At 37.9% G+C, this 27823-nt stretch overlaps 2 protein-coding genes across 3 annotated transcripts in view; both read left to right on the forward strand.

Annotated features, from left to right (window-relative positions):
- LOC140136789 (uncharacterized) overlaps positions 1-26495 on the forward strand; it is a 48539-nt gene extending 22044 nt beyond the window's left edge. For both annotated transcript variants that reach the window (XM_072158383.1, XM_072158384.1), the window contains exons 2-3: positions 6022-8128; positions 26302-26495. In XM_072158383.1, coding sequence (XP_072014484.1) covers positions 6361-8128; positions 26302-26495 — 1962 coding nt within the window. In that variant the 5' untranslated portion in view covers positions 6022-6360. The remainder of the gene's footprint in view (positions 1-6021; positions 8129-26301) is intronic.
- Positions 26496-26535: 40 nt separating this feature from the next.
- Positions 26536-27823, forward strand: part of LOC140136791 (nuclear hormone receptor FTZ-F1 beta-like) — a 42492-nt gene continuing 41204 nt past the window's right edge. The window contains exon 1 of the mRNA XM_072158390.1: positions 26536-26763. Coding sequence (XP_072014491.1) covers positions 26536-26763 — 228 coding nt within the window. The remainder of the gene's footprint in view (positions 26764-27823) is intronic.

Genomic DNA, 27823 nt, shown 5'->3' on the forward strand with positions numbered 1-27823 from the left:
CATGTTTGACATTTGCTTAAAAAGTTACCTTTTTCAGAGTCTTCATTGAGCAGCGACGTAGCTTGCGACACCATCACGGCGTCTTCATTCAGCGTAGTGATGTTTTGTTTACAAAAGAGGATTGTAAACAAAACATCACTACGCTGAATGAAGACGCCGTGATGGTGTCGCACGCTACGTCGCTGCTCAATGAAATTGATTACAACTGTAATTTTTGAACTGAATAATAGATAGAGGACATATGAATATTTTATATCTGTGAACAAAAATATTCCATCATTTGGGTTAAAATACAGGGTGTAACAATAAAATTTGTACAATTTTGAAAATAGAATGACACAAAGATGCCGCTTATTTTTTGGTTTGATATTTATATGTCTATCAAGATAATTTCTTTAGCTACCAGATAAGCTTTGTTGCAATAAAATTGATGGTATACAAGTGAGGTTATGGCCAATTATGTAACCTAGTCTTAAAACTGCCTGGGCCACTTTTGTCCAAGTGTTACAAAAGTGACTGAATAGAGTTGAACCATGGACCAGCCTGGACGGTGCTCTTATAATAGATAGTTTTGAACAATGGGGTATTCGAAGTGGTAGGAATGATTGCATAATAGAAAATCTTCTTGAGTTTTTGAAAGTCACAACTAAGCACTGAAATAACAACCTCATTTACTAGAAATCATGGCTGCAGCTCAACAACTTCAACCGCAATTCTCATTGGAAGAGCGTATTTTTATGGTTGTGACATTCGATAGCAGATGGAGTCAAGCAGAAACAATAAGATCACATCTTCCATCAAACCATACAATTACATATAACTATGAGAAGTATGTAAAAAGTATGGGGAATTTGTTAACAGAAATGCTGGCAATAGTGGTCGCCCCCAGAACAGCTAGAAGCTCAGCTGAACTTAATTTCAAAATTGTATTGTTTTGTACTTATGGATGCAAAAACTGTTCTCAGTTTTACCAATGATATCTCAGGGATATGAGAAATTACTTTATCTATAAGATAATTTGAAAGAAACTTCATGACTTCATTTATAGAGTTTAAAGAAATGTCATATTATTATTAAGTTGATGTTAATTATACGAAGAAACCCCACTTATAATTCTTTTGTGTCAGTTCTTTGATGTTTAATGCACGATAAGCATATCTACGCGGCTCAAACTTGATATGCACAAACATAGTAAAAGTGGCCCAACACGTTTTCTGGACGATTTAATTAATCGAACATAACTTTTGAACCCAAGCTAGTAAAGAAACCAACTAAACGTCTTCTTTTAGCCAATATATTACTGATTGTATTGCATATAACATTTTTGCTATAACTTCTTTAGTTTTTTCCTGAGAAGTCAAAATGAAATTGTATAAATTTTATTGTTACACCCTGTATGCTTTTTTATGCTTTTTGTACCAAAAATGCAAAATTTTACCCTTTTTTTTGAGGGGGGAGTCAATGAAAATTTATTTATTTGACAAGAAACTTATGTCAATGAGCTGGATGTTTGAATTGAAAAAGTTCACAGTGACATTTCTGTGACCCATAGTTTTTGACCTATGACCTCCAGAAAACCATAGGCCAGTTCAGCATGAAATACATGTACATAGCTATTTGGCCTATAGGTGACCCCGGAGTGACGTCACAAGCCGTTGACCTCCGTTGACAACAAATCCGATTCAGAAGTCAAATTTGTAGTTTTCTGTGGTTTGTCCCTTTTCAAATCGGCCAAAATACTACCATTTCTATAACTTCTCGACATGGGGCCTCCAGCCAACAACAAAAATAAAGACTCTCCTCTACATGTTCATGTGTTCAGCTTCACATAAAATGCAATTTTCGCCAAGTATTTAACCTTGATTTTACCGAAATCGGCCGAGAAATTTGCTCGATTCAAAGTCAAAACAGAACGTAAACAACTGAATGAGCTCTCTGCTACAAGTCTTCAAGTAGTCGCTCAGCTGCACAATCTATTGTGGGTTGAAAAGCGTAAGTGTAGCCGACTGTAGCGTCATGTAAAATAAGTACCCGGATGACCGGGTGACCTATAGCAGGGAGGCCGCAATAAATCCGAATATAAATCCGATTTTTTTTTAATAACATTAACAAGGCCTATGAATTAAAAGATAGAGGCTACAAAGTGATTGGGAGGTATTCGTGCATTTTTCTTTTTAACATTTTCTTTTTAACACAAAGTGCTTAAAATGGCCTTACTGAACCTAAACTCATACATGTTGAAAACACCCAAATATACAGTATATAATCTTTAGGGGTGGTGCAATAATTATGTGTACCGGGGTGAATTATAGGGGGGCAAAGATTTTTGGCAGGCCTGAAGGGGGGCAAGCATTTTTGGCAGGTCAAAAGAGGGGGTCAAGCGATTTTTGGCAGGTCGAAAGGGGGTGGGGGCAAGCAATTTTTGGCACAGATATTTTGGGTACCGTTTCTATATTACGCTATTGTTATTTCACTCCAGAAAATTGATTTCAATTCTATTCAAATTCAATTCTTTCTACACCTGGAGTCTTGCTATTCGATTCCAATTCAATCCACCTTGCTATAGAATTAATTCAATTCGATTCCAATTCAATTTTTCAATTTCAAAATCATTTCAATTCAATTCCAATTCAATGCAGTGAAATTAACAGCTAATCAATTTCAATTCAATTCTGAGCATTCATTTCAATTCCAATTCAATTCCAATTCCAATGCAGTTGCAGTTTGTGTTAATTGACCAAAGGTAGGGCCTACCCTGAAAAACTGAGATTGAACACTTTGTTTTTGTCCTCGATTTGTAAAATCTAAACACAAATGTTAAACTCAAAAATATCAAGCGTTTAATATCTAAACATTAACACAAGGCATCAAATTACTAAACATGTTTAGCATTTAGACATGTTTACAAATCGAGAACAAGATGGTGTCTAGAATGGTGTTTAATATCTTGACACTGTTTTTGCAGTGCATGTTTTGCATGTCTTACTACCAATTTTATAACACTTGTCGCAACACAAAGTCAAAATCAAGTACACTATTTGTCACAAAAGCATTTCAACCATGCCTTGATTGTTATGTTAACTCACTTATCACATTCAAACAATGCGAGTGATCCTTGACCTCTGGGTCCTATTTTATGAAACTTTGGAACTTCTTAGTTCTTAGGTGACTTCTTGTCCACCATGCACGTTATTTTCTAAACTTAAAGGAGGATTTCATGATCCTAGTATCCTCTTTTAATGATATTTTTCAGTGGATATCCACGAAAAAGCTTATTCCCAAAATTTGAGTTTATTCCGATTTTATTTTTGCGAGTTATAAACATTATGTAAAGCCAGAGGTTTCCAGTGGTATAAAATCTCAACTTTTTTTGTAAAAAAGTGGGGGGATGAGGCTGTGGATCACGAAAAGTGTGCGGTACGATCAATAATTGGACCCTGTCCCCACGCTGACCTCAAAAATGTCCAAAATCAAGGTTTAGATACTATTAGATAGCCCCTACTTGTCTCCTGCTCCTCCTAAGATTTTCACCCAAAATCCTTGTACTTTTGAAAAAGTGTGAAAAAACAATTTGTTGAAATGTACAATGACTTTTGAGCATAAAAATTAGGAGTTTGGGAAAAATAGGGGCTTTGTGATTAGTACCAAAAATTTTTAATGTGTGATTAGACCTGGAAGTGTATCAGAATTCAGAACGGGGAAGGGCACTTTTTTACAGGTGGAATGATCTGGAATTACAGACATATGCTTGAGAATTGAAATGCTGAATTGAAATCAAAGCTGAATTTCATTTCAATTCCACTTCATTCTTCATCACTCAACATGATTTCAATTCCAATCCAATTCAATTCTTCATTGATCACGATGATTTCAATTCCAATCCAATTCAATTCATGCCCAAGCCCACTCATTTCGATTCCAATTCAATTCCAATGCATTGAAATGAAAATCGCCCAAAATTCATTTCAATTCTATTCGATTTCAATGCATTGAATTAACATTATATTACGCCCTAAAAGCGTAGGAAAACGTTAGGAACACATTCAAATATGCAAAATTTCCTGCTCTCTGTGCTCGCATTATATGATAAGACAAGTTAAGGTTTTAAATTTGGGTTCCCCAAAATCTTGCATGTGCAAGGGGGGGGGCAAAGATTTTTTGGCACATCAAAAGGGGGGGCAAAGGTTTTTGGCACATCGAAAGGGGGGCAAAGATTTTTGGCATGGCCAAAGGGGGGCAAGCATTTTTGGCAGACCATTTTAGAATTCACCCCAGGGGTACACATAATCATTGCACCACTCCTTAATGTGACAAGATTCCCTTAAAAGTAGAAAATGAAATCCCCCTCTCCCCGATTATGTCATTTTTGGCAAGCACCAACTAATCTTTCAACCGATTTTTTTTTTAAGCTGCTTCAAATAAGATCTTCCCCTAAGCTATCTTAAACATCAACATTGACACATTGTGCAGCATTTATATAATAAAAGGCATACAAATTGAACTGGGCCTACTACACACCTACTACACACATGCAGATCACACTGTACATAATGCTTCATTGTTGGTGGGTTCATTGGAGTACTGTACAATACAGTGCATTTGCTAAGGTCTTATTATTACTGGTGCTACTAAGGATCTGGTTCAACAGTTTGGAAAGAGATTTGAACGTGTACAACAAACAAACAAATGGCATAATCAACTAGGGCAATTTCTGCATTCAGAAACCTACCCTGCTTCATTGGATACAGGGTTGGATATAGCCGGTATCGCGGAGCAAAATGCTACTCAATTTTGATCACTTTGCTGCATAATTTTGGAAATGTGTAGCAATTTATGCCATAGACTTAAATAGTAAAGTGTGCAAATGTAACAAAAATCAAGTAGTGTAAGCTGATAATGCTACGCATAAAAAAAATGGCTTAAAGTCCAACGCTGATTAGATGTTTTATCTCATCCTACGAAATTAACAGAAAACATTTAGAAATACCATAAAAGTAACTTCTGTAATTAAACTGGTATGATGCCTTATTGCTTTGTATTTTTTTTTTTTTTTGTAAGTTATTTATTTTTTCGACTTTGAGTGTCCTCAGGATTAGACCTAAATGTTAGATCATTCATGGTTGACCTAAAAAAAATTAAAAAAAAAAAATTCAAGATGTTTTATATTTTAATATGAAAATTGATACTTGGTATTCATGTCATAATCTATTAATGATTTCAAAATGCATTCAAATTCAATGCATTTTGAAATCATTAATAGACTATGACATGAATACAAATTATCAATTTTCATATTGACAAAATATTTTTTTTTTTTTTTTTTTAGGTCAACCATGAATGATCCTAGCATTTAGGTCTAGGTCTAGGGACACTACAAAACCGAAAAAATAAAAAACTTGACATTACTGACTGGTATCATTTGCCTTTTTCAAATGAGGAGGTGGGTGGGTGGTTATTATTACCACATCTGGTTATAGTTTTGCAAGCTTATAGATTGTTACTTATATGCACAACAAAATTGTACTATTTCATAGTAATAATGTGATGCGATCAAGCTAAATGTCAGATGTCGATCAAAACTCTTGTTTTTAATTTCATTACATGAGCCATTCTCAGAGCTTATTTTGCTGAAAACCCCAACATAATTACATGTAGACCGAGACATATCCATGTTGCAATGAATAATAAAATACAAAGGAAGCTGAATACTATTATTGGCTATTGGCTATATCTCAAATTCAGTATTAACAACGTCTGACTTATGCTTGATCACATCCAGTGTGGGGCATGGTGGGCCATGTGAATTTAAAAGGGGGGAAAATCAACAAATTTTGCGCAAAATAACAGTGTAAATTTAAAGTGGAAAATTTTGTAATTTTGGATTTTTAGGGGGGGGGGGCAATTGGTAGGGCAAGAGTGCTGATTTGGGGAAAATTGTCACCCCCACCCCTCCCCTGTGCAATCTTAATTGTTATGAAGAGATTAATATTTTTTTTTTTAAATGTTTTTGTTTCCCTACAGGGATATCCATGAAACCATCTCAATGGATCAGAAGGGCAGAAAGCCACCAACCCACCAGGAACCTTACTTCATGGTCATATACAAGGAATACACAGCCTGATATGGTTGAATAAATTCATCAGGATTGGGTCGAATAAAGTCACATCTGATCCAATAAATTGCATGTACTGTGTACAAACTGATATCTATGCGGGCACTGGATGAAGACCGCTACTGAGAACTGGTCATTCAGTCACCTATAAATGTAATACCTGTTGGTGGTATCATTTCTCCAGTGAATACTGCCGATTACTAGATTTCTAACAGAATAGAAACACAAAAAAAAGCATAATATTCAAAATGAATGCTTTTCCGTCGTCCCCTGAACTGAGTCCAACAAGCTCCCCTCAGCCCAGTAGGGCTGCTACCTCATTGAAAGCAAGATGGATGAAAAACTTTAAGGAGGATGTGAAGAGTACCAGCAAAGAGGGGACGGATAAAAAGGCTCCAGAACCACCTGCTCTGTTTGAATCCAATGAAACTTCTCTGAGAGCGCCACTGGACATGTCCATAAAGCCCAATGAAACGGATCTCGATATGCCCATTTTAATGCCTCAGATGACAGGTAGCCCTACGTCACAAAAAATACCAGAGTTGCCCGTACCATCACAATTTCAAGCAGATAGCAGTACAAGAGAGCTGGACATGTCCACCCAGGCATCATTAGATTTCCATTACAAAATGGCTCAGGCACAAGCGCAGCTTAGTTTATCAGGCCAGCCAAGTATAATACCTCCCATGACTCTGAAGCAACAGACGGACCTCATCAAGCACGCCATCAATCTGGAGCAGCAATCGCAAATGATCAAACAGGCGATGTTGCTGTATCTGGCGCAAACAGAACTTGCACAAGAGGTCAACTCCAGTAGCAGTGAAACCGCTATGAGCATGAGAGGACCCAAGCTACCCGCAGTACATCAAAATGGTGAAACTGCTGTGAACATGAGAGGAGCTAAGCTACCCGCAGTACATCAAAATGGTGAAACTGCTGTGAACATGAGAGGAGTCAAGCCACCCGCAGTACATCAAAATGGTATGAATCGTCAGAGTGTACCCACAAGTCGTGGAAAAGAATGTCGTAGCGTGCCATCTCCCCCAGAGTGCCAGCCATACCCACTCAGCTACCCCAAACCACAAACGATACCCTTTTCAAATCAGAGTATCATTGCAGTTCCAGACCTAACAAAGAATTTGAACTTGCAAAAGCAACCTAATTCGTTGGAGCAGAAAAGACCTAGTTTGTTGCATGAAAACAGTTGTGGCTTGAGTCAAGAAATAAGGCCCTGCAACTTGACAATGAAGGGGAATTCAAGTGAATTCAGACCCAGTGAGATAGATGAGGCCCCTATAAACAGTCCAGTGCAAACTAATTGTACATGTTCAAAGCCTACACCATCCACTGCCAGTAAAGTTAGCAAAGATATGGGTATTCAGACGGATGAATCGACTGGCCTCGTAGCAGTCAACAGTCCTGGTCGAAGTACCATTGACCAAGCCCTGCGGCTGCTGCAATCAGCCCAACCGTATGATATCTGCAAAAATTGGCTGGCCAAACATGTTGCAGTGTCCGGTGGTGACAACAATGGTAAAGTCACTTCATCGGTGGAACAGCCAACTAGTAGCCCACAAGAATCGCAGACTAGTCCGCTGGAGCTACTGCAGGCGTCCGTCACTAATTCTGCAGTGAATGCTATCGTAACCGCGCCGAGTAATGACCCCAACAATGTGGCGGCTAGTGGGGGCAAATCTGACTTTGTCGACTCGTCTACAGATAAGAGGAACGAAGCAGAACCAAAGGAAGAAAATGGGCAGAGGGAAGTTGACTACACCACGCAACGACCAGTGGATAACAAGTGCCCGGTATGCGGTGATGTAGTATCTGGTTACCACTATGGGATCTACTCGTGTGAAAGTTGCAAAGGATTCTTCAAGAGGACAGTGCAGAGCAAAAGGAATGAGAGATTGCGATGTGGCCGTGGAGATCTATGCTCCATTGACATCGACAGTCGCAAACATTGTGCTTCATGTCGCTTCAACAAGTGTCTGTCGCTTGGGATGAAACTTCAAGGTAAGTTTTTATGTCTCCACCGGAATTATGTTACGGTTGTCCGTCTGTCCGTCCTTCTGTCTGTCCATCCTTCCAAGGTTGCGTATCAATGTGAGTGTAACCTCGAGCCTGATCTCTGACCCCCGGCGGTGACCTCGCTATTCAAGTCTTAGTAATTTTAAAGTGGAATAGTGTTTTTGACCGCAATTTTGATAGAAATTAGTGCATTGCAAATTTATTAAATATTATGTGATCTTAATTTCTTCACAATATCATCAAAACGTAATTTCCAAAATATCTATCTACGCAAAAAAATATTTATCTACGGAAACTCTTACCATAATATTATTAAAGTAACTTATTTTGCATCAAATGAGGAATTCTTCCTATTCAAATACATTGAAAGAACACCCACTGTGCTCGGGGTCATATTCCATAATGCTAATATGTCTGCGCCGATGGGTGTCACATGTCCAGAAAATTTTCCCGTGAAAATTTACCTATTAATTCTGACTGACTGGTGAGGCGTAAAATTATGTAAAAAGGTGGAGGGGTGGCAATTGGTGTTCTTCAAATTCTACTAGGTTTTTGTCACAAAATATGCTAATTTGCTAGCTCATTTGCATAAATTTATCTTTTGCTTTTTCTTTTTTTTAAATTGGAATATAAAAAGAAAATCTCCCATCTCCCAGTTAAAATGATGCGTGCCAAGCTAGAGGCATTGCAGCCGACGCTTTGTGTAGAAAAAAAAACGTCGAGAACCACACAACCCGAGAACTGCGAAAGTCTAACTTTTTACAAGTTAGTGTACCATTTCGTCAGCTTGCAGCTCGTGGTACATATGTTGCTGTATCAAGCCAGCAAGCTGTACCTTGTAGCTGAACCTTTTTTCCCATCAGTCTCTATAAACTGGAAAAATCACTGTTTTTTTTTAAATAACTTGCTTTTAGTCTATCTCTGGATATTGACACATGTAAAGTACATGTAGGTGAGACATTACATAGACATACTATTCTGACGAAGTAGGCCAGGTCGTTCAATAAGTCCTTTTTAAAGGAAGGTGACCTGTTCTTTAAAACTTGCGTATAACATAAAATGTCATCCCTTTCAAGCACTCATGCAAAAATAACGTGTAAATATGACTAAGTCCTTATGGAATTAATGACATTTAGGGCTCATATTGAAATTCCCTTACACAGGAAGGTGTGCGCCATCCTGCAGCTTTTCTGTGCTAGCCTTCTTTTGTTAAAATCCTGGGCAGGGTGTATCACTGATGCATATAATCCATCCGTTTTATGACTGAGCTTTCCTGAGGTGCGCGCTTAGCGAGGGGAATCCTGCCTTCTTTCTGTGTGAAAACGTGGTAGGGTATTTCAATATGAGCCCTTATACAGCGTGATATTGGTAGTCGACTGTGTTTTTATTAATGATAGTCATCATGATCATATAGTATATTGATTTCAAGTGAAAGACCCTATTTTTCTCAGTACCATATTGAAATTAGAAGTTCCAACTCGGTGTATTTCCGAAGATATCATAAAAAAACTGTCTAATTATAGTCTTAAACGTGGTATACCACTGTTGAGACTAATAATTTTTTTGAAGATTTCTTCGGAAATATACCGATTTGGCACGCCTAATTTCAATATGTTAATGAGAAAATATGGGCTTTTACCTGATAACAAAATCTGCATTTTGATGGGGTAAAGTCACAGTGGGGGATGAGGCTGTCAATTAGGTTACCTTTATAAAACAAGGTATGTCTGAGTGACTGTCACAGCATATAAACATGTTACATTTAGGGATTCAATCATGTTTCACCGTTGTTCATCACCGATTAACAATGATGCGTCCACGTCGTCTGCATGGTTTACTTCGCCGGATGCGAGTTGTTAATCGGTGATGAACAACGGTGAAATATGATTGAATCCCTTTCAACAACGAAAACAAGCTAAAGAGCGTCTAATTCACATGATTCTTTCATTCGGAATATCCATTTGTCATTGCCAATCAACCTTACAAGAAGATCGATGATTTCTCTGTTGATATCAGCAATAAAACTAAAGAATAAAGCGGTAATGTTTAGCTGTTACTTTAATAACACATTAAGAAAGTGTTTACGCATAAGTTCCAGACATGACGAATTTTACGAGCTCTGTATACGCTACTGGAAGAGTGTGGATTCATCACGGATTAACAACGGTTGGACTTCTGTACAAAGGTATAGGAAGAGTTGTTGAAATAAAGGGAGTATATACTGTTACAATTGAATACATCTCTCCATTTTGAGTTTGTACTCCACCACTGAGCGATCTAGCGATTTGATTTCTAGCCAATCAGATGGGACTCCTTTTCTTGCGTTCGGTACCGAACTACCAATCGCCCATCGCTCACCGTGAAATACCAATCGCCCATCGCTCACCAACGGAGTATTAAGTTTATATTTATAATATAGTGTGTCGACTGTCGACATTGTGCCCCATGTGGCAATAGATAGCAAATCAGTACAGAGAATTGAAATGGGAGAAATGCATTATGGGAAGTGTAAGATATCTTCTCTAAGGTGATTTTAAGGGCAGAGTAATGGGAGAGAGCACGGACCTTTTCGAGCATCATTATTTTTTAATCGTATGTCCAAAGTATATAAAACTATACATTTTTGGAAAGGAAATGAGTCAAGGAATCCCATGGTGACGTCAGATTTGTTCAAAAATCTCAAGTTTTTGAAAAAATCACAAAAATGCACTTTTTACCCCAATTTTTTTGTGACAAAAAAAAAAATCCGTTCGGAGTATAAAAAAATTAGTTAGTTTTTCATGGAGAAGAGACATGAACTTAGGGAAGGTTTTTTTATTTTTTTGAAATTCGTCTTATTTTTAGAAATATTGCAAAAAACATGTGAAAAAAGCAATTTTGTCACTCTATTGATCTAAAAATTGCACATAATGGTGTATATTTTTGTTCAAAACAAATATTTTGAAAAAATGAGAAAACCTTCCCTAGACTTTGATGTGCTCTAAACGATAATGCAAAAGGTTTACCTTTTGCTTGCATATTTTTCGAGTTATCTTGTCAAAAAAATCGTACAATATTGATAAAAATGAACTCTGAGAAATCGACGTTTTAGTAAAAAAATGTCAAAATTATGCACAAAACGTCCTTATATTTTAAAACGGCAAGACTATCACACTTGTAAAAGCTGTATCTGGTGCATGGTCTAAATATGCATCTTTTTGCACCAATGAATTTATAATGTCTGCTTTTAGTGCGCCTAAATCCAAAATAATTAAGAAATCTAAGTGGCTTTTTCACTGCAAATTTTTGTTTTGTTTACATCACATTTGCTTATGCGTTAACAACATACCGAATGCGCGCTTGACTGCGTTGGACAAACGCAGCAGAGAGTTGTGTCACGTCACGCTTGACGCGACTTCATGGCAGAATCACAATATTTCGCATTCAGCGCATTGTCGACTCATTATTTCCGCCAATTTACTAAGCTGTCTTGAGCCATGTGACTTTTTAGAGTTGAAAAGAGTAAAATAAATCAAGCAAAAATACAAGTAAATATTAGGAAGTTGTATTTTATCAGTTTCAAGTGAAAGAATACATCTTAGTGTTGATAAATATCAAGAAATCTCAAATTCGGGTGTGGACGAATGTGTCTCCCCTTACTCTGGCCTTAATCTGGGGATTTTCTGCCTCACTCACAAAACAATTGAAAACAAAAGAAATATGATTTTCTGTTGTTTTGTGAGCGAGATGATTCTAAAAGAGTAAAAATGGATTATGTTTTCTGTTGTTTTTCGTGAGTGAGCAAATTTTCAATGGAAATAAAATAGATTTTGCATGTTTTTCTATTGTTTGAAAGAGTGAATTTAAAAAAAAGTAAAATAAATTTCTGATGTTGTGTTGTGAGTCAATGGATTTGAAAAGAAAGTCAAAAATGGAAATACTCCTTTAACACCAGGACATAATGGAGAGTTACTTGGCAAATTTAAAAACAGGTTTACAATATTTATAAATGCAAATTTGAAGATTATTTTTGCTCTAAATGGTGCCGTGTTTAGATAAAAGACCAGAAATTAAACTACACACGAATCAAAATCAACTCGACTTTATACGGATTGACAAACAAACATCAATAAGATAGAATTAGTGGAGAATGCTGAAGTTAGTATGGTTAATTTTGCCCAGCCCAAGGAAATAATTAACAGTAAATCCATATTAGATGCTCTGTCCTCAAGGCACTTGTATATTGAGTGAGGTGTTTGTATTGACAGCTTGTTTTGATCAAGGTGCCTGAAAATACAAATACATGCTTTGATCAAAATTGCGGTTCTCGGAATGTTTTCAAATTTGGTGAGCAAAGTACAGAAATAACCACTTTGCTTTGCACAGTGGAAGCACTTGCGTATAAATTTTGCCAGGCAAGCATCTTGCAAGCAGTGATGATGTTTTGCTGTGAGATGGACAGTATCCACAGACTACTGCAGACCATGTATCAACAGTCACAAGTCCCTGTGCATTGTATGCTGTGAATTCTCGCATATTCATGAGGGCTGATTGTTTGATTGTGCCATGTCTAACAGTCACGCCAGTGTGGCGTGCCTTTGCTATTACGCGATAGGAGATAAAAATATGCGGTACATGCGTAGCAATTTTGCCTGTCGCATTTCATGGAACAATCGGTGCTCATTATTGGGTGATGCTAAGACTGTGACTCTTTGAACGCAGTCTGATTATCTTTTTCGTCCATGGCGGTATCACATGCCTTCAATATCTCCAAAATGCAACTCGCACATACCAACAAAATCAACAGATCAAGTATCATTTCAATATGTATAATTTGCATTCCAAAAATGAAATTGATTTTGTCTTTTTTTAAATATTTTCTTGACTTGTATTTCAAGAACAATATTTTTGATACACCCTGTACAGGGGTCGCATTTAAGGAGTTTGCGCGTCCAAGGACTCCTTATTTTTTTATTTTGCCCATTTTGGACTTCTTAAATCTCAAGTTGAAAGTGACCAAAGGTTCCGATAAAAACTGTATGGACTCCTTAAGGGGGTACTACACCTCTGCCCAATTTTGTGCCTGTTTTTGCATTTTTCTCAAAAATTATAGCGCATTGGGGACAAGTAAGATATTTATATTATAGGGGCAAGGACTACAACTACTGCACTGGAAATTTTATTTCAATACAGACAACAGTTGTGGAGTTACAGTCAGAAATGAGGGAAAACCAATATTTGATCAATAAATCAATAACTACTTGCTTTGAGTTGCTGAATTTTCAGTACAGTGGTTGTAGTCCTTGCCCTATAATATACATATCTTACTTGTCACCAATGTGCTATAATTTTGAGAAAAATGCAAAAATATGCACAAAATTGGCCAGGAGTGTACCCCCTTAATTTCATGATGCACGGAGGCATAAATCATCAATTAAAAATTTAAAAAATTAAAACATCAGTAAATCTTTTGAATCACCATAGGTCAACAACACTAATAATTTCACTGGAATATTTGACAAGTTCCAAAGTTTAGAATTTCTGACAGATGGACTCCTTAAGTTCTCATCGGACCCCTTAAATGTTGGTTTTGCAGGTACCAAAGGGTCCAGAAAAATTAAATTGGACCCCTTGATTTTTTGGTGCTCGCGCTACCCCTGAGTATAGTGCAGAGGGTTTTGTGTTGTTTTTATATCGTACTAGGACTGTAGTAAAAAAAATTGAGAACAGTCGAGAAACATGAAAATGGTCAAAACTTTATTTGCTTTAAATTTTTTTTAAAAGAAAGGTCTCTTGATTTCCAGGCACGTATACAGAACTTCTTGGCGAGCTAAGAAAGGACCATGAAACGTGTAGATATAACATATTGAAGCTTAATGGTCAAATATGGTTTAAATTAGAACAAATTTGCACAAAGAAGCGTGCCTAAAATTCCTTTTTTAAAAGCTGAAATGGTCAAATATAAGATTTATTTCATCAAAATCACATGCACACCTGTGTTTCTCTTCTCTTTTTCTCCCATTTCTCTTCTCTTTTTTGATACCCCGGGCGTGCACCCGTTTAAAAAGGGATGTATACAAAAAATGTATGTTACTGATTTCTATTTATAGATATATACATTTAGACTTGGAAAATAAGCTTAAAATTAATTACAAGCACAATCAATAATTGGGACATAATGGTTGTTATGTGGAATGAAAAGAGTAATCATGATGGTAATAATACTAACTAGAGCGGTTCTCGGGTTGCGCGGTTTTCGGCATACGCGGTTGGTGTGTAAGGTTGTTGGGTGATGGTATGGTAGTGGTTGTGTTTAAATGTGAGTTTCTTTTCAGAACCCTGTATGGGCGAAGCCTGGATGGTGGATGGGGAGTGTGGGGTGATTAAAGAAGGAAATAATATGGAAATGTAATAGGCCGCACAGCTGTGTAATGTTTATGTTTTACAAGATGCCCAGAGCACGGGTTGGGATATGGAAAATCCCCTCGTGGTGTCGAGTTCACAACAGGTGTTGGTATTGCTTTACCAAAACAACCCGAGCCGTGTGTTGGAAGATTTTGTATGTTTAGACAGTTTTCTAGCAATGTTCACTGTACCCACCAAGTTTCATGCCCATACGACAGATTTTAGTAATTTGACCTCAGATGACCCATGAGTGACCTTGGATTACCCCCAAAATAACCTACCAAAATTTGACTCTTAATGTTGACTGTACTCACCAAATTTCATGCTGTTAAGACAGTTTTTAATTTGACCTCAGGTGACCCCTGGGTGACCTCGGATGACACCGAAGTGACCTTCCAATAACTTGACTCTAAATGTTGAATATACCCACCAAGTTTCGTGCCCATATAACAATTTTAGTAATTTGACCTCAGATGCCCCTGGGTGACCTCGGATGACCCCGAAATTACCTTCCAAAAATTGACTCTAAGTGTTGACTATACCCACCAAGTTTCGTGCCCATATGACAGTTTTTAGTAATTTGACCTCAGATGAACTCTGTGTGACCTTGGATGACCCCGAAATCTATTCAGCTCTGTAAGAACATCAACTACAAATACAACTGACTAAGTTTAGGCAATACACCATGTTGTTAAAACCCTGTAGACCATATGGCATCATATGATATCGCACATGTTGACTTCCAAACTTCATCACAACATAAACTTCGAAAATGATCCATTCATACTGTCCCATTTATTGACACCTTCGGTTTGTATCAATTGCCAGTGAGCAAAATACACGTGCTCTGTTCACTATACACAGCAAGGTATAATGGGAAGCTATGTGCACGATATTACAACCTCTACCTTGCTGCATTTTATTTGCAGTTCTGACATCTGGCCTGCGCCGGTTTAACCAACCAGGTCAGACCTTTAGGCTAGACAGGGATGACAGAAAGCTGTGTCGTCATAAATTAAATAAAATGTATTACTTTTGGTAAACAAGGGTTGTCTGAGAAGAAAAAATGTGGAAAGGTGAAAAGCAAAATGAAAAAAAGAGAAGAAAAAACAGAAGGGGGAAATGGGGAGGAACGGAGGAAGCTATGATTTCCTTTCTCCATGCTCAAAATTAAATGTTGAAATTAAAGTTTTCATTTTTCGTTGGAAAGGGTGTGCCCGAGTGATTGCGTATTAAAACAAACGTTAACAAACAAAAACAAAATTCCCTAAATTGTTATGCCAAAATAAAAAAATTTATCTTGTAAATTTTTGGCTCTATGTAAAGTTTGGAAGGATTTTTGTTTCTCAAAAAAGAAAAAAAAAAATCTGGTGTTATAATGAATCAAAAGATGTATGTTTTATACAGTAAATTAAGTAAAAATTATGATGCGCAGTGATTATGCCATCTTATTAAATTTCTAATCTTGATATTTCGTCTTTTTGTCAAATTGTCAAAAGTATGTGATAGCCGATTTATTGCTCAACCGCACCAAGTATTTAGTTTTGTTTAGTTGGGTCGTTAAAATACCCAAACAATTAAGTTTCCGACGATACAGTTCTTTCAGGGACACCCTGTATATAGCATGTTTGTACTACAGTATCGATTTTATTGAAGGTCACTGGTAAACAAACACTTGATAGTCTGTGCCTCGGTCCAGACTGTATGTGGCTATCACAATGTTTGTTTGGATCGCCCGACATAAATTGGATGTGTGGGAGACTAGGTCTGTGCAAACAAGTGAGCGTTTCCAAAAAGCAACACAAAACCAAACAAAAAATACACCCATTGCCCGCTATTTACTGCACGAAATGAACAACTCTAATCAGGTACCGCACGAAATGAACGACTCTAATCAGCTGCGGCAATTCCACAATCATGCACAATGAGTGCATAGGCCTATCTTATACACGTATTCTTATTCGTGCATTTGACGGACTTGGGTGTTTTTGTTTTTGTTAAATATCTCCTCTCCTGAACACATATTATTATAGAAAATCTATCTACTTCTTCATTCGCTTATATACTATATACCCTGCAACTTTCAATCTACACAGTGGCTAGATAACCCCTTAAACGTGCGAACAAATATTGCAAAACAAAATTAAAGTATGGCTCTCCGCCTATGGCTACGCCCATACAATAATTATTGTAGCATAAACGCTGTTCCAGTGCTGCTGTGACAGATCCTCTGTGACACTAACTAATTGCACTCAAGTCATCATCCCTGGTGGCTTTGAGTGGCTACTTTACAGCCACATGAGGGTGTTGCCCCGATTCCACCAGCAGTTTAGCATACCATGTAAACAAAAGTAGAATGTATTTACTGTAATTATACAGTCTCAATTTAGCTCTGAACATTGGAATGGTCTTGGCCAAATTAAGCCCCCACCCCTACAAATGCAACACATTTGGCCGATTCCAATTGAAGTGAATTGTTGTTGGAACCTATTACAAAAAAACAAAAAAATCAGATTAAAAAAAATTTTTTTTAAAGATCATATGGCTTTAATATGTGTGGTTCTTTGACATTGCATGTGGTTACTCCTGAATACAGCATAATATTTTGGAATTCAAAAATCTTGTTTTGCCACATAAATCGGCTAAAAGTTTTGAAATTTGAGGGGAATTGGGCCAAAAAGATGCAATTTTGTTTTCTTGCAATTGTAGTCACAAATTTCTAAGACTTAGCACAAAATCTTGAGTACAGGCTAAGAATTAGCCCATAATATCAATATTTTGTGTTATTTTGGATAATTGATTATGAAAAAGAATAGAAATTAGTCTTAGTACAAGTCTTTGGGTTTTCCCAGCATAATCAAAAATGCCCTAAAAATACATGTGTTTGGCCCTTACGTGCCTGTCATTTGCAATCCCCGCCCCCGGGAGCCCAGCAATAGCCGGGACTTAGCCGGGACTTAGCCTGGGATGTAACAGCTCATTGGGTCCCAGCACTGCTGGAACATAGCCGGGACTTGTATGGGGATGTAACATCCCGAAAGGCCAGGGATCTACCCCGGACATTATAAAAGAATACTCTAAACTGTGCATACTCGTAAAGCAGGGGAAACACTGATCTGTTCTGTCCATTTACCAGGGGAATCCAGGTTCTTTGATATTATTATTTGAATCTCGGAATTCATACACATTTTGTGATCTTTCTGGCAATTGCCCCGGGGTTAGGGGGCAGGAACTTGCCAGGGATGTACAAGAAAATATTGCCCCCCGAGACATACATTGTAGCCAGGACTGTTATATTTGTAACAGTTTCCAAAATTACGTCCCCACCTAAGTCTCCGATATCCTCGGGTCCCAAGAGGCAGGGACTGTAACTGACAGCCGTGTTTTTTCCAAAAATTGACCACAAAATTAAAATTTTATTGCCAGGACTAACTAAAGGATTAGGATCTAGCTATGTTTCATTTGGCAAAACAGAATAATATTTTTTAATCCAAAAATATTAGTTGTATTTTTCTGGAAAAGGGAGTAGGTATATAAAAAATATGTAAACTTTTTAATTACCATTTACTTTCTACAGTCTATATGTGTGTTTATTCATATATTTGGAAAGGCTCTATATCCGTTTCCGTTTCTAATGAAACCGTATTTCATTTTGTGATGGGATGTGAATTAAGCTAATATAGAAAAGCTTTTAAAATAAAAAAAAATTCTGACACTTGCTAATAACCCGGGCGTCACTCTCACACAAAAGTGCCTCCCACCCGCGTCCGAACACCTCTGAAATGCACCCTTAATGGCGAATTTTCACATAACCAAATTGCACCCCTTAATGGCGAAACACATGCAAAATCCTACCCTAAATGGCGTAGCACATGCAAAAACCATACCCTAAATGGCATCAACTGAGAAATATCTATATTGATACCCTACATGTGAGTGGCGTAAACAGGGAAATGAGCTAATTTGATACCCAAAGTGTCTTTTTGATGTTGCAGACATATAGATACTGAAGAAAACATGCACAAAAGTAACAAAAATCAATTAAAAAGTGGTGATTTTTATCAAATTAGTGCAAACTCACTCAAACAATAATATTACTAACCCTAAACGTCTGAGGATTTGGCTGAAAAAGGACCCCTAAATCGTGATGCCTTCTGAAAAAGTACCCCTTTTTCATAAAGACGTCGATGACGCTGTGTGGTGAAAAACATACCCTTTTAGATGTTTTTCATGGACACAGGTGCGTAGCAAGTAAAGTAGTGAGTGACCCCCCCTACCCGATGAAATCAGGGAATGAAATACATGTAAAGCCTGAATTATACAGCCTCAGCATTTTATAATACAATTGTGATCCCAGCAGGGGGTATTGGAAAGCACTTTAAACAGGAGTTTAATGACAATATGGTCCATGTGACGTGCCAAAATGATTCATTCTCACTCTAATTTAACAAAATTTGCAGAAAACTTGATTAACTCAAAAGGCTTGTAAACATGTATTTGCATGTATCTTGTCTTTCATGCCCTGTTGCTTTTAGTATATACTATCCAGAGAGGTTGTGCTTCATGCTCAGTGCAGTCCTTTGGGCTGGCCTCGCGCTACATGCTCGCTATGTCCGTGAGGGCCACAGACTGTGGTTAGATATCTTTTACAGTGCAAAAAGTGCTATTATTACACAATACTTATAGGGCGTTCTACGGAGCACACAGCGCCTTACAAAAGCAACAAAAACACAGTTTTGCGATTTCCTCCAAATTTTTAATTTGTTATTATATACTCAAAATGCTGAAATAATGCTAGTAATAATTATCAGGAAGGGTTTCTGTCCATTTTGAGCTGCAATAACAAGGTAAAAGTGATAGAAACCCTGCTGGTCATTTTGGCCGTTCTATAAGAGGACATAATGTCATAATTGTTGAATTATGACATTATGTCGAACTTTGCTCTGTTGACCTACAAACACAATAAATTTGGTTGATTCCAGCTAATGATGCAAGTTGGGACATTTATGCCAAAAAAATCAGGTTTGAAAAAATTAACCAATTTCATATTATAAGATCGTACATTATGGCTTTAACTCTAACCCTACCTGTGGTTTTTTTTGCTATCGGAAGGGAAAGAAGAAACGAAAAAGGAGAGAAGGTGAAGAAAGAAGTCACTTGGTACCCCGGGACCCCTCGCATGCCATGTACACGATCACCGACATGTAGCTACCGAGGTTAGGCTGCCCCGGGCAGGAATTCCCTGGGTATATATCTGACTTAGGCTGATCATGTCATCAAGTCACGTGGAATGCATGCACGCAGAGTGGTTTTAATAGTGAGCTTTAGTGAGACTCAGTTGGGTTAGGGTTAAGGAGGCCTTTTTGCTATCGGATGGGAAAGAAGACGAAAAAGGAGAGAAGGTGAAGAAAGAAGTCACTTGGTACCCCGGGTTCGAACCGGGACCCTCGCATGCCACGCACACGATCACCGACATGTAGCTACCGAGGTTAGGCTGCCCCGGGCAGGAATTCTCTGGGTATATCTGACTTAGGCTGATCATGTCATCAAGTCACGTGGAATGCATGTACGCACAGTGGTTTTAATAGTGAGCTTTAGTGAGACTCAGTTGGGTTAGGGTTAAGGAGGCCTAGATCTAGGAAAAACATGCCAATTAACCCTAACCCTACCCGTGTTTTTTTTTTGCTATCGGAAGGGAAAGAAGAAAAAAAAAAGGAGAGAAGGTGAAGAAAGAAGTCACTTGGTACCCCCGGGTTCGAACCCGGGACCCCTCGCATGCCACGCACACGATCACCGACATGTAGCTACCGAGGTTAGGCTGCCCCGGGCAGAAATTACCTGGGTATATATGACTTAGGCTGATTGCGTCATCAAGTCACGTGGAATGCATGTACGCAGAGTGGTTTTAATAGTGAGCTTTAGTGAGACTTAGTTGGGTTCAGTACCAGGTTGTGCAAATGGTTTTATGGCGCGTTCAACACCTGGTCTATATTATTGTCTGCCCTATAAAGGAGGAGAATAATCACTTTACTGGCTGGCTGTATGTATGCAACAAAATGCGGGTAAAAATGGTTTCATAAAATGTGTTATTTCTTACAAACGGAACATTTTTGATTGGTTGGTAATTTTGTGTTTGTAGTAATCCATTTATGATATACAATTAAAATATTAGTAGCACCTTTTCAGGGGACCTTTAAGACCAGGGGGGCTGGCCAAGATTGACTGAATTTTGACGTCGTCATTGGTTTTACACATAAACACCAAAATGTCTCAAAAATTCCAAAAGTGTACGTATGTTATCAAGCACTATTTTATCAGTCTAAATCCGTTGAGTTTCGACAGTGAACCTCATTGTAAAGTACTCTTTTTTTGAATTTTATTTTTGTATGAATAACGCACGATATGTTATGATATATACTAAAATTTCCACCCACATGTACCAATGTATGTATGGTGCAACGGCAGCAATCAACAGGGGTAGATCATTCTAGGTTTTGCAGTGGGGCGGGGCTTACAGTGTGATCAAGCAGAGAGAGAGTAAGGTGGTGTGGGTGAGGCTATGGTGTCAGGCCCTTGACAGTAAATTTCGCTGGTATCCGTGCCAACTTTTGCAGTTTCATTTAACCAGCAATTCCTGCTGTTGTTTTTGTTCCATGCAGCTTTAGCACCCCCGGTACATGCATAGAGACTGCCATTGGGGTGCTGGGATGCTAAAGGGGTGCTAAAAGCGCGTCCTTTAGCACCCCGCTACTATGGCGTTCAGCATCGCGTACAATACGCGTTCCCAACTGTCAATCAATCGGGGTCAATAAGCTCGAGCTTGACAATGATATCTGTAGTATATGTGTAGGCGTGTAAATTTAGGTTAATTTTCGTGTTTGAAACGGTATTTTCTGGTACATCTTGGCCCGGATAGCGGGATTGTTGGTCGATTTAATGTTAAATGAAAGTTGGTTCATGGATACGCTAAAAATGTCATTAAAAATAGCTGTTCAACATATTTGAAAAAAAATACACTGTAGCATTCTTGAAAAAGTCTAATCTTGGATGCAGCAAGCCATGATTTTTACAGGTAATTTTATTACTTGAACGCGGAGCACGGACGCGATACAGCCGGTAGAAATCGTGGTAGTGTTCCAGGATATGCAATGGCAGGATAATAGCGGCTTGCACATATACTATTTGCTATAGTTAGCTGTCATATCCCAATTTGTTTTATCTTTCTTTAATGTTACCGTATTCTCTTTCACTTCCTCCTGACTTTGTTTCTTTTTCCCATTTTGTGTGTGTGTATGTAGGGGATATGTGTGGGCAGGCTTGGGCGATATTTTGATTAATCGGGTAATCGATTATTTAAAAAGAAATAGATTATTAAGGCGATTTTTTACAACTGATAGGTGGTTTTAAAATAGTTGCATCTTTATAGGTGATTATTAGCTGAAACTTCAACCAGAACAACAAGTGAAACAACTGTTAAACACATCTTTCTCCACTTAAAATGCACAGCAATGTTTAATAGTGGGATTCTATGAAACAACAGATGCTCAACCTATTAGGCTGCGATCACATGGAAGTATACTGTATACGGTATACGGTATTCACTAAATAAAAAAATAAATAAATGTTGGTATTTATACAGCGCCTTTCACATGTGAACATGTACCAAAGCGCTTTACATTTATTCCGCTGTCATTAGAATATGTCAGCTGCCATACAATGCCCAAGGCATGCTCATACCTTTAGGCGGCGCTCAATGGACAGTATTCATAACAGCTCCCCATTTCACACCTGGGTGGAGAGGAGTAATCGAGATAAAGTGCCTTACTCAAGGGCACAACACGATGGCGTCGCCGGGGCTCGAACCCGCAACCTTCCGATTCTGAGTCCTAGCCCGTTCCGCTCGGCCACCGTGCTCCCACTATACGATATACGCTCATTCGATCAGGCTGAGTTCACATAGGGGTATACTATGTGAACTCAGCCTGATCAAATGAGCGTATATAAAATATTTTGTCCAGCCCAAACAGGATTACAAAGCAAGGCATGGCAAAACTTTAGGTTTATAATCTTACCTGGTTTTTTTGGCTCGGGAAAAGTGAAACGGGGAGGGGTGTTACAGAAATGCATTCCCTTCAGGTGTATCGTCAATACCACTTAGGGCCTACCTCCTGGTACATCAGTATACTATGGCCAGATACATATGTATTACAAAGTTCTGAGTGGGGTCTGTTTGTGGTGTTCCACTTTGCCCCATCCACGTTTGCTTCACACCATCCTGTGTCCACTTTGCCCCGGTCCACTTTGCCCCGACCAAGTGAGATTTCTCCCAACATGCATCACTATCATGTACGCTAATGTATGCTACCCCTGTTACCATGCATAGAGTAGACTTAAGCCCATCTATCATTAATATGACTATCGAAGTAATTCAGCAAAAGCACAGTGCTTTGGCAGATAATAATATTTATTATCGGGTTAAACACATGAAAAACAGACACTTTCTGTAAAAAGCACACATACCTGACTCATGTGAACACCCCCTTTCACAAACAATGCTGGATCATAGCTGTGTTCTAAATACATGAGCTTGGAGATTGAGGGCAGCATATATGCATAAGTTAATGAGGGTGTTTCATTTTGCCCCATGGTCCACTTTGCCCCGGTCTCCCCTATGTGGATCTGCCCCAGAGCTGCCAACTCTCCCTCTTTTCGCAGAAGACTCCCTACTTTTAACCCTTCAGAACCCTTCATTTTTGGTCATCTCCCTGAAAAGGAAATGGTTTCACCCATTAAGATGTACACATTTTGACAAATCTCCCTGATTGCAACAGGAAATCTCCCTTTTTTCAAGATTCAAATGTTGGCAGCTCTGCTGCCCCTGACCAGGGCTTTAGCTGAACACCACATTCACATTTTGATGGGGAGTGTTTGGCAGGTAAAATTTCACCCATCAAGTGGGTTATCCATGTGTCCACATCTCAATTTATCATAAATCGCATATAATTATATGAACACCAGAGGCCTTGCCAGAACACTTTCCTGAATAAAAGGGTGCAGTCATCTAAAGTGATTAGTGAACTGCAGTTGGTGCCATTATTATGCACTTAATAAAGCATATTTTGTCATTTTTCAGAAAAAATAATTACACTACCACCTGTTCTATTAAACATATAATTGCCCGGATAGCCACATTTTTTGTGGGACCTAAGAGCACATCAGACATATGGAATTGCATTTTGAATACCAGGAATGTCCTGATGATATCAAATAATTTTGATTTTTTTTTAATTTTTGCAATATAATACACATTTTATGGCAAATGATTAAAAATTGATATTTTTAAATTTAACAGTCCTCAAAGCAAATTGTTTAAATCTAATGATATGTACTTAAAGTGTATGTAACTGGGATGAAAAGCAGTCCATCATGACAATTTCGACCTTTTGTATTGAAGATATAGATTTTTTCCTCAAAACACCAAATTAATGCAATATCATTTTTCCTCAAAATCATGTCCATAATATGGTTTAAAAATGGACTGTTTCTAACTGTAGTCTGACATTTAAAACTAAAAAAAAGTATCACAAAATTCGAAAATTTTGCATGCCTTTTGGTCCATGTTTTGCACAACATACATGTAGAGGTCACTGAGTGTAGCGCTTCACTCCATGTACAACAATCCAAGCAAGCTAAGGTTGACCTCCGCGCTGACTGAATGTAGGTCACCAGTAGTGAACTTGCTTGCATTGAGTTAAAGCCATATTATAACATTTTCAAACAAAATAAATTAACATTTCTTTGCCATAAAATGTTAGCTTTTACTGTCAGATATACCCCCTTTTATTTTTGAGCCGAACAACTATACGGCAAAGCAAAGAAAATTGGAATTGACTACCAGCGCACATGTCGCCAATGCGTACCACTCCTTCGGTCATGTTATGGTACGACCCTCTGTTGTGTATATCACCGACGGTCACCGTCCTGCACGCCGTGTATGTACTGTGTGATATAAACATCGTGTATGCGTACGATTAATAATTCCATCGTAATAATAAAACGCCGGTTCCATCGTTTTATTCAAAATCTCGGATTTTGACCAAACTACAGCACCTAGAATCTTGATTTTTGCAGGGACATGTATATTGGTTTAATAAAGTACAATATAATCCTGTAAAAAATAATTTTAAAAATTCAGTGAGGGCGTCCTCCTTAATTGTTATAATATGGCTTTAAGACACAGCTTATTTAGCTCTGAGCTTGTCTTGTTTGCTACTGAGTCAACAAATGTATTTAAACTTGCCTTCAGTTTTTGACTTGAATTTGTTTTTAAACGACAGCATGTAGTTTCCGTTGTTTGCTTTTATATTTCGTTGTCTGTCTCTGAAGAAGAGTAGTTTATCTACTCGAAACAATGGTTGTTTTTTTGTCTGTTTGGTTTAGTTTGTCTGCTGATGTGCCCAGTGATTTTCATCACTTGTTCCAGTATAATATGTTTTGTACTGTTTTCCTGACATTTGGTTAATTGTGTCTGCTTATGTGCAGAGTGATGTTAATCACTTACTCCAGTGCACTTTTGTATTCCCATTGATCCCAGTTGTTTTTGCTGGTTTATCATCTCTGTGGGCCTTGGAATTGGTAATTTTTGGCTATGGAACCTTACCTACTACTTCTGTGCCTACATTAGTGTTTTTGTCTAGTCTGTATTTTACTTGTTTACCCACATCAAGTTGCAAGTTGGTATACCTTGCCCCTTCCCTTTCTATTCAATATGAAAGGTCAAAATTTTCAATTGATGGTTCGCTTTTCATCCCAGCTACATACACTTTAAGAACATATCATTCGATTTATAAAGTTTACTTCGAGGACTTGTTGAATATCAAAAATATATTTAGAAATATCAAATTTATTTGATATCAGGAAGATACTCCTTGTATTCAGAATGATATTTGATATGGGTACTGATGTGCTCTCAGGTCCCACAAAAAAAAAACCCTGTGCAAACGTTGCTATCAGATTCCTTAAATTTTCATTCTAAATTTTAATAAGAATACAAAAATGGAAATGTTTTGTTTGAATCCATTTTTTCATTGTTTCAATTTGTACTGTAAAGCTGAATTTATACTTGATCGCTTTTGCAGAAAAGCGATTTTCACGCATGCTCAATGTTTACTTACATTTCCAGAGCGTCAAGCCGATCAATCGATTCAAATCGCTGAGGCAAAAACGATGTCGCTTTTGCAAGTTGAAGAAATCTCAACTTCCCAGCGATATCGCTTGACACGTGAATGCGTCAACCATATGAACCAATCATATACAACCAACTGGATCTATTATTTTGCTAATTAATTTACCTTTCTCGATTTTTAACTTTTGGTGATGAATTAATAAAGCAATAATTATTGACAGCAACTGATGTTTTAAAATGTATTTTGTGGCATTTAGAATATTTTATTTGTCGTCTGCAAGCGCTATCGCCGTGATAAGTATAAATGCAAAAGCGACGGGCGATGCATGGCAAAATTCGGCGATTGCAAATCGCTTTTTCAAAAGCGATTAATCGCTCGGCGATCGAGTATAAATTCAGCTTAATTGTTTTAAATATGTCTATTTTTTGGGGGAAATCTCTCTTCAAGTTTGTTGTCAATATTTTTTCAATTTAATGTAGGCCTACTATATTATGTCAATGTAAAGCAATCCCATTGTTATATTTTTCGTTCTGATGCAAACCTTTCACCAATCATTTGTTTATATTTATTTATTTTGTGTCCATGTAGCTATTCGTGAAGACAGACAGAGAGGAGGGCGCAGCATGTACCATGGTTCCTCAGAGTTTAGAAGAAGACAGGAACTCCAAGGGAAGCAGAGCCTGAAACCTCAAAAGCGGCGTCGACGCACAACTCTGATTAAAAAAGAAGCTAGCGCCACCAGCACCAATCGCATCAATCATCAAACAGGAGCCAAGAGATGATTTTAGCACAACCAATCTACCAGGTTGTTCGCAAGCTTGCATGGGAATTCCTCAGAAGCAAATTCAGTCGCAGTTGAGCCCAATGCTGCGTGAATTCATCAAAGCAGAAGATGAACTCATCAACCAGGATGGTCTAATGGAGTGTTGTCGAGAGGCTTTTGATGCCAAAGAGTTGGATCTGTTCAGTGCAGTCTGCCATCTTATGGATCATCAACTGTATACGTTTGTGAAGTGGGCTCGTACATTGCCACTTTACAAAGACTTGAAGGTAAGCCATTTCAAATTGTACAAGAAATTAACAAACATGTTTTTGCTGTGTTTCACAAAGATCAGTTCCTTCTCCATAACTCCATTTGAAATTCACACTCCCTGTGTGGAAGATTTAAGTTATGTTTTCCATATGGGGTGTATGGATTTCAACTGGAATAGCCCATTGTTTTTGTATTATTAATTGCTTCATAAATTTGTATGCATGTCTAGTATTTTGAGGAAAATGTTCACAAAAAGTGGAAATTTACGTTATTTTGGGGGCTTTTCCTCAAAAGTGGGGGGGGGGGGCAAGAAAAAAAAATTTTGGTGGGGATGCTTCCCACCCCCATAGCGCCGCCACTGTGCATGTCTGGGTTTACTGACTGCAACACTGCCAACCCAGAGCTAGACTTCTCCGTAGTCCACTTGCAAATTATGCATACTCTGGCTATTACGTTTAAGCTTAAAACTCTGATTCAATTATTTGTGCACAATTGATAGATTTTCACATCACCTATTCTTCCTCAGTTTGTTAGCTTCCCAAGTGGACTACTGACTTTGACTTGTGGTTAACATTTTTTGACTCTATGGAGAGTTAGGCCAATTTCTGGCCTAACTTAAATGGGTCATGATGTAATGCATCTTTAAATGAATCTGGCTTGTGATTGGTCACCCAAATCTTGTTATTGTTTAAATCCTCCCGACACGTACCATTACCATTAACTATACATGGTACACATCTATCTATGGAATGCGGCGCTTTTGTGCTGGCGCGAAAGTTGGTGTATGAACGTACGCATCTAGCGCGTATTGTACCACCATTCTAGGTCTTTTGGTTAGATTTGATTGATAAACAAGTATGATTGACAGTGGGTTTTAGAGAACGAAGTCCCGGGGTAAAGTTCTGCTTAAAAGTGAAAGTCCATAGTCGATTTTTAACTCGTAATAAACTGGCAGATTCTAAAATTAGAATTGTTCAGTATTGAAGTGCCATAGTTATGCCATTATGATATGTTGCATTCAATAATATAAGCCTACGTACATATACTTTACATTTACTGTCACAAATATAATTATAT

This window comes from Amphiura filiformis, chromosome 17 (genome assembly GCF_039555335.1).
Source record: "Amphiura filiformis chromosome 17, Afil_fr2py, whole genome shotgun sequence".
NCBI classification, from domain to species: Eukaryota; Metazoa; Echinodermata; class Ophiuroidea; order Amphilepidida; family Amphiuridae; genus Amphiura; species Amphiura filiformis.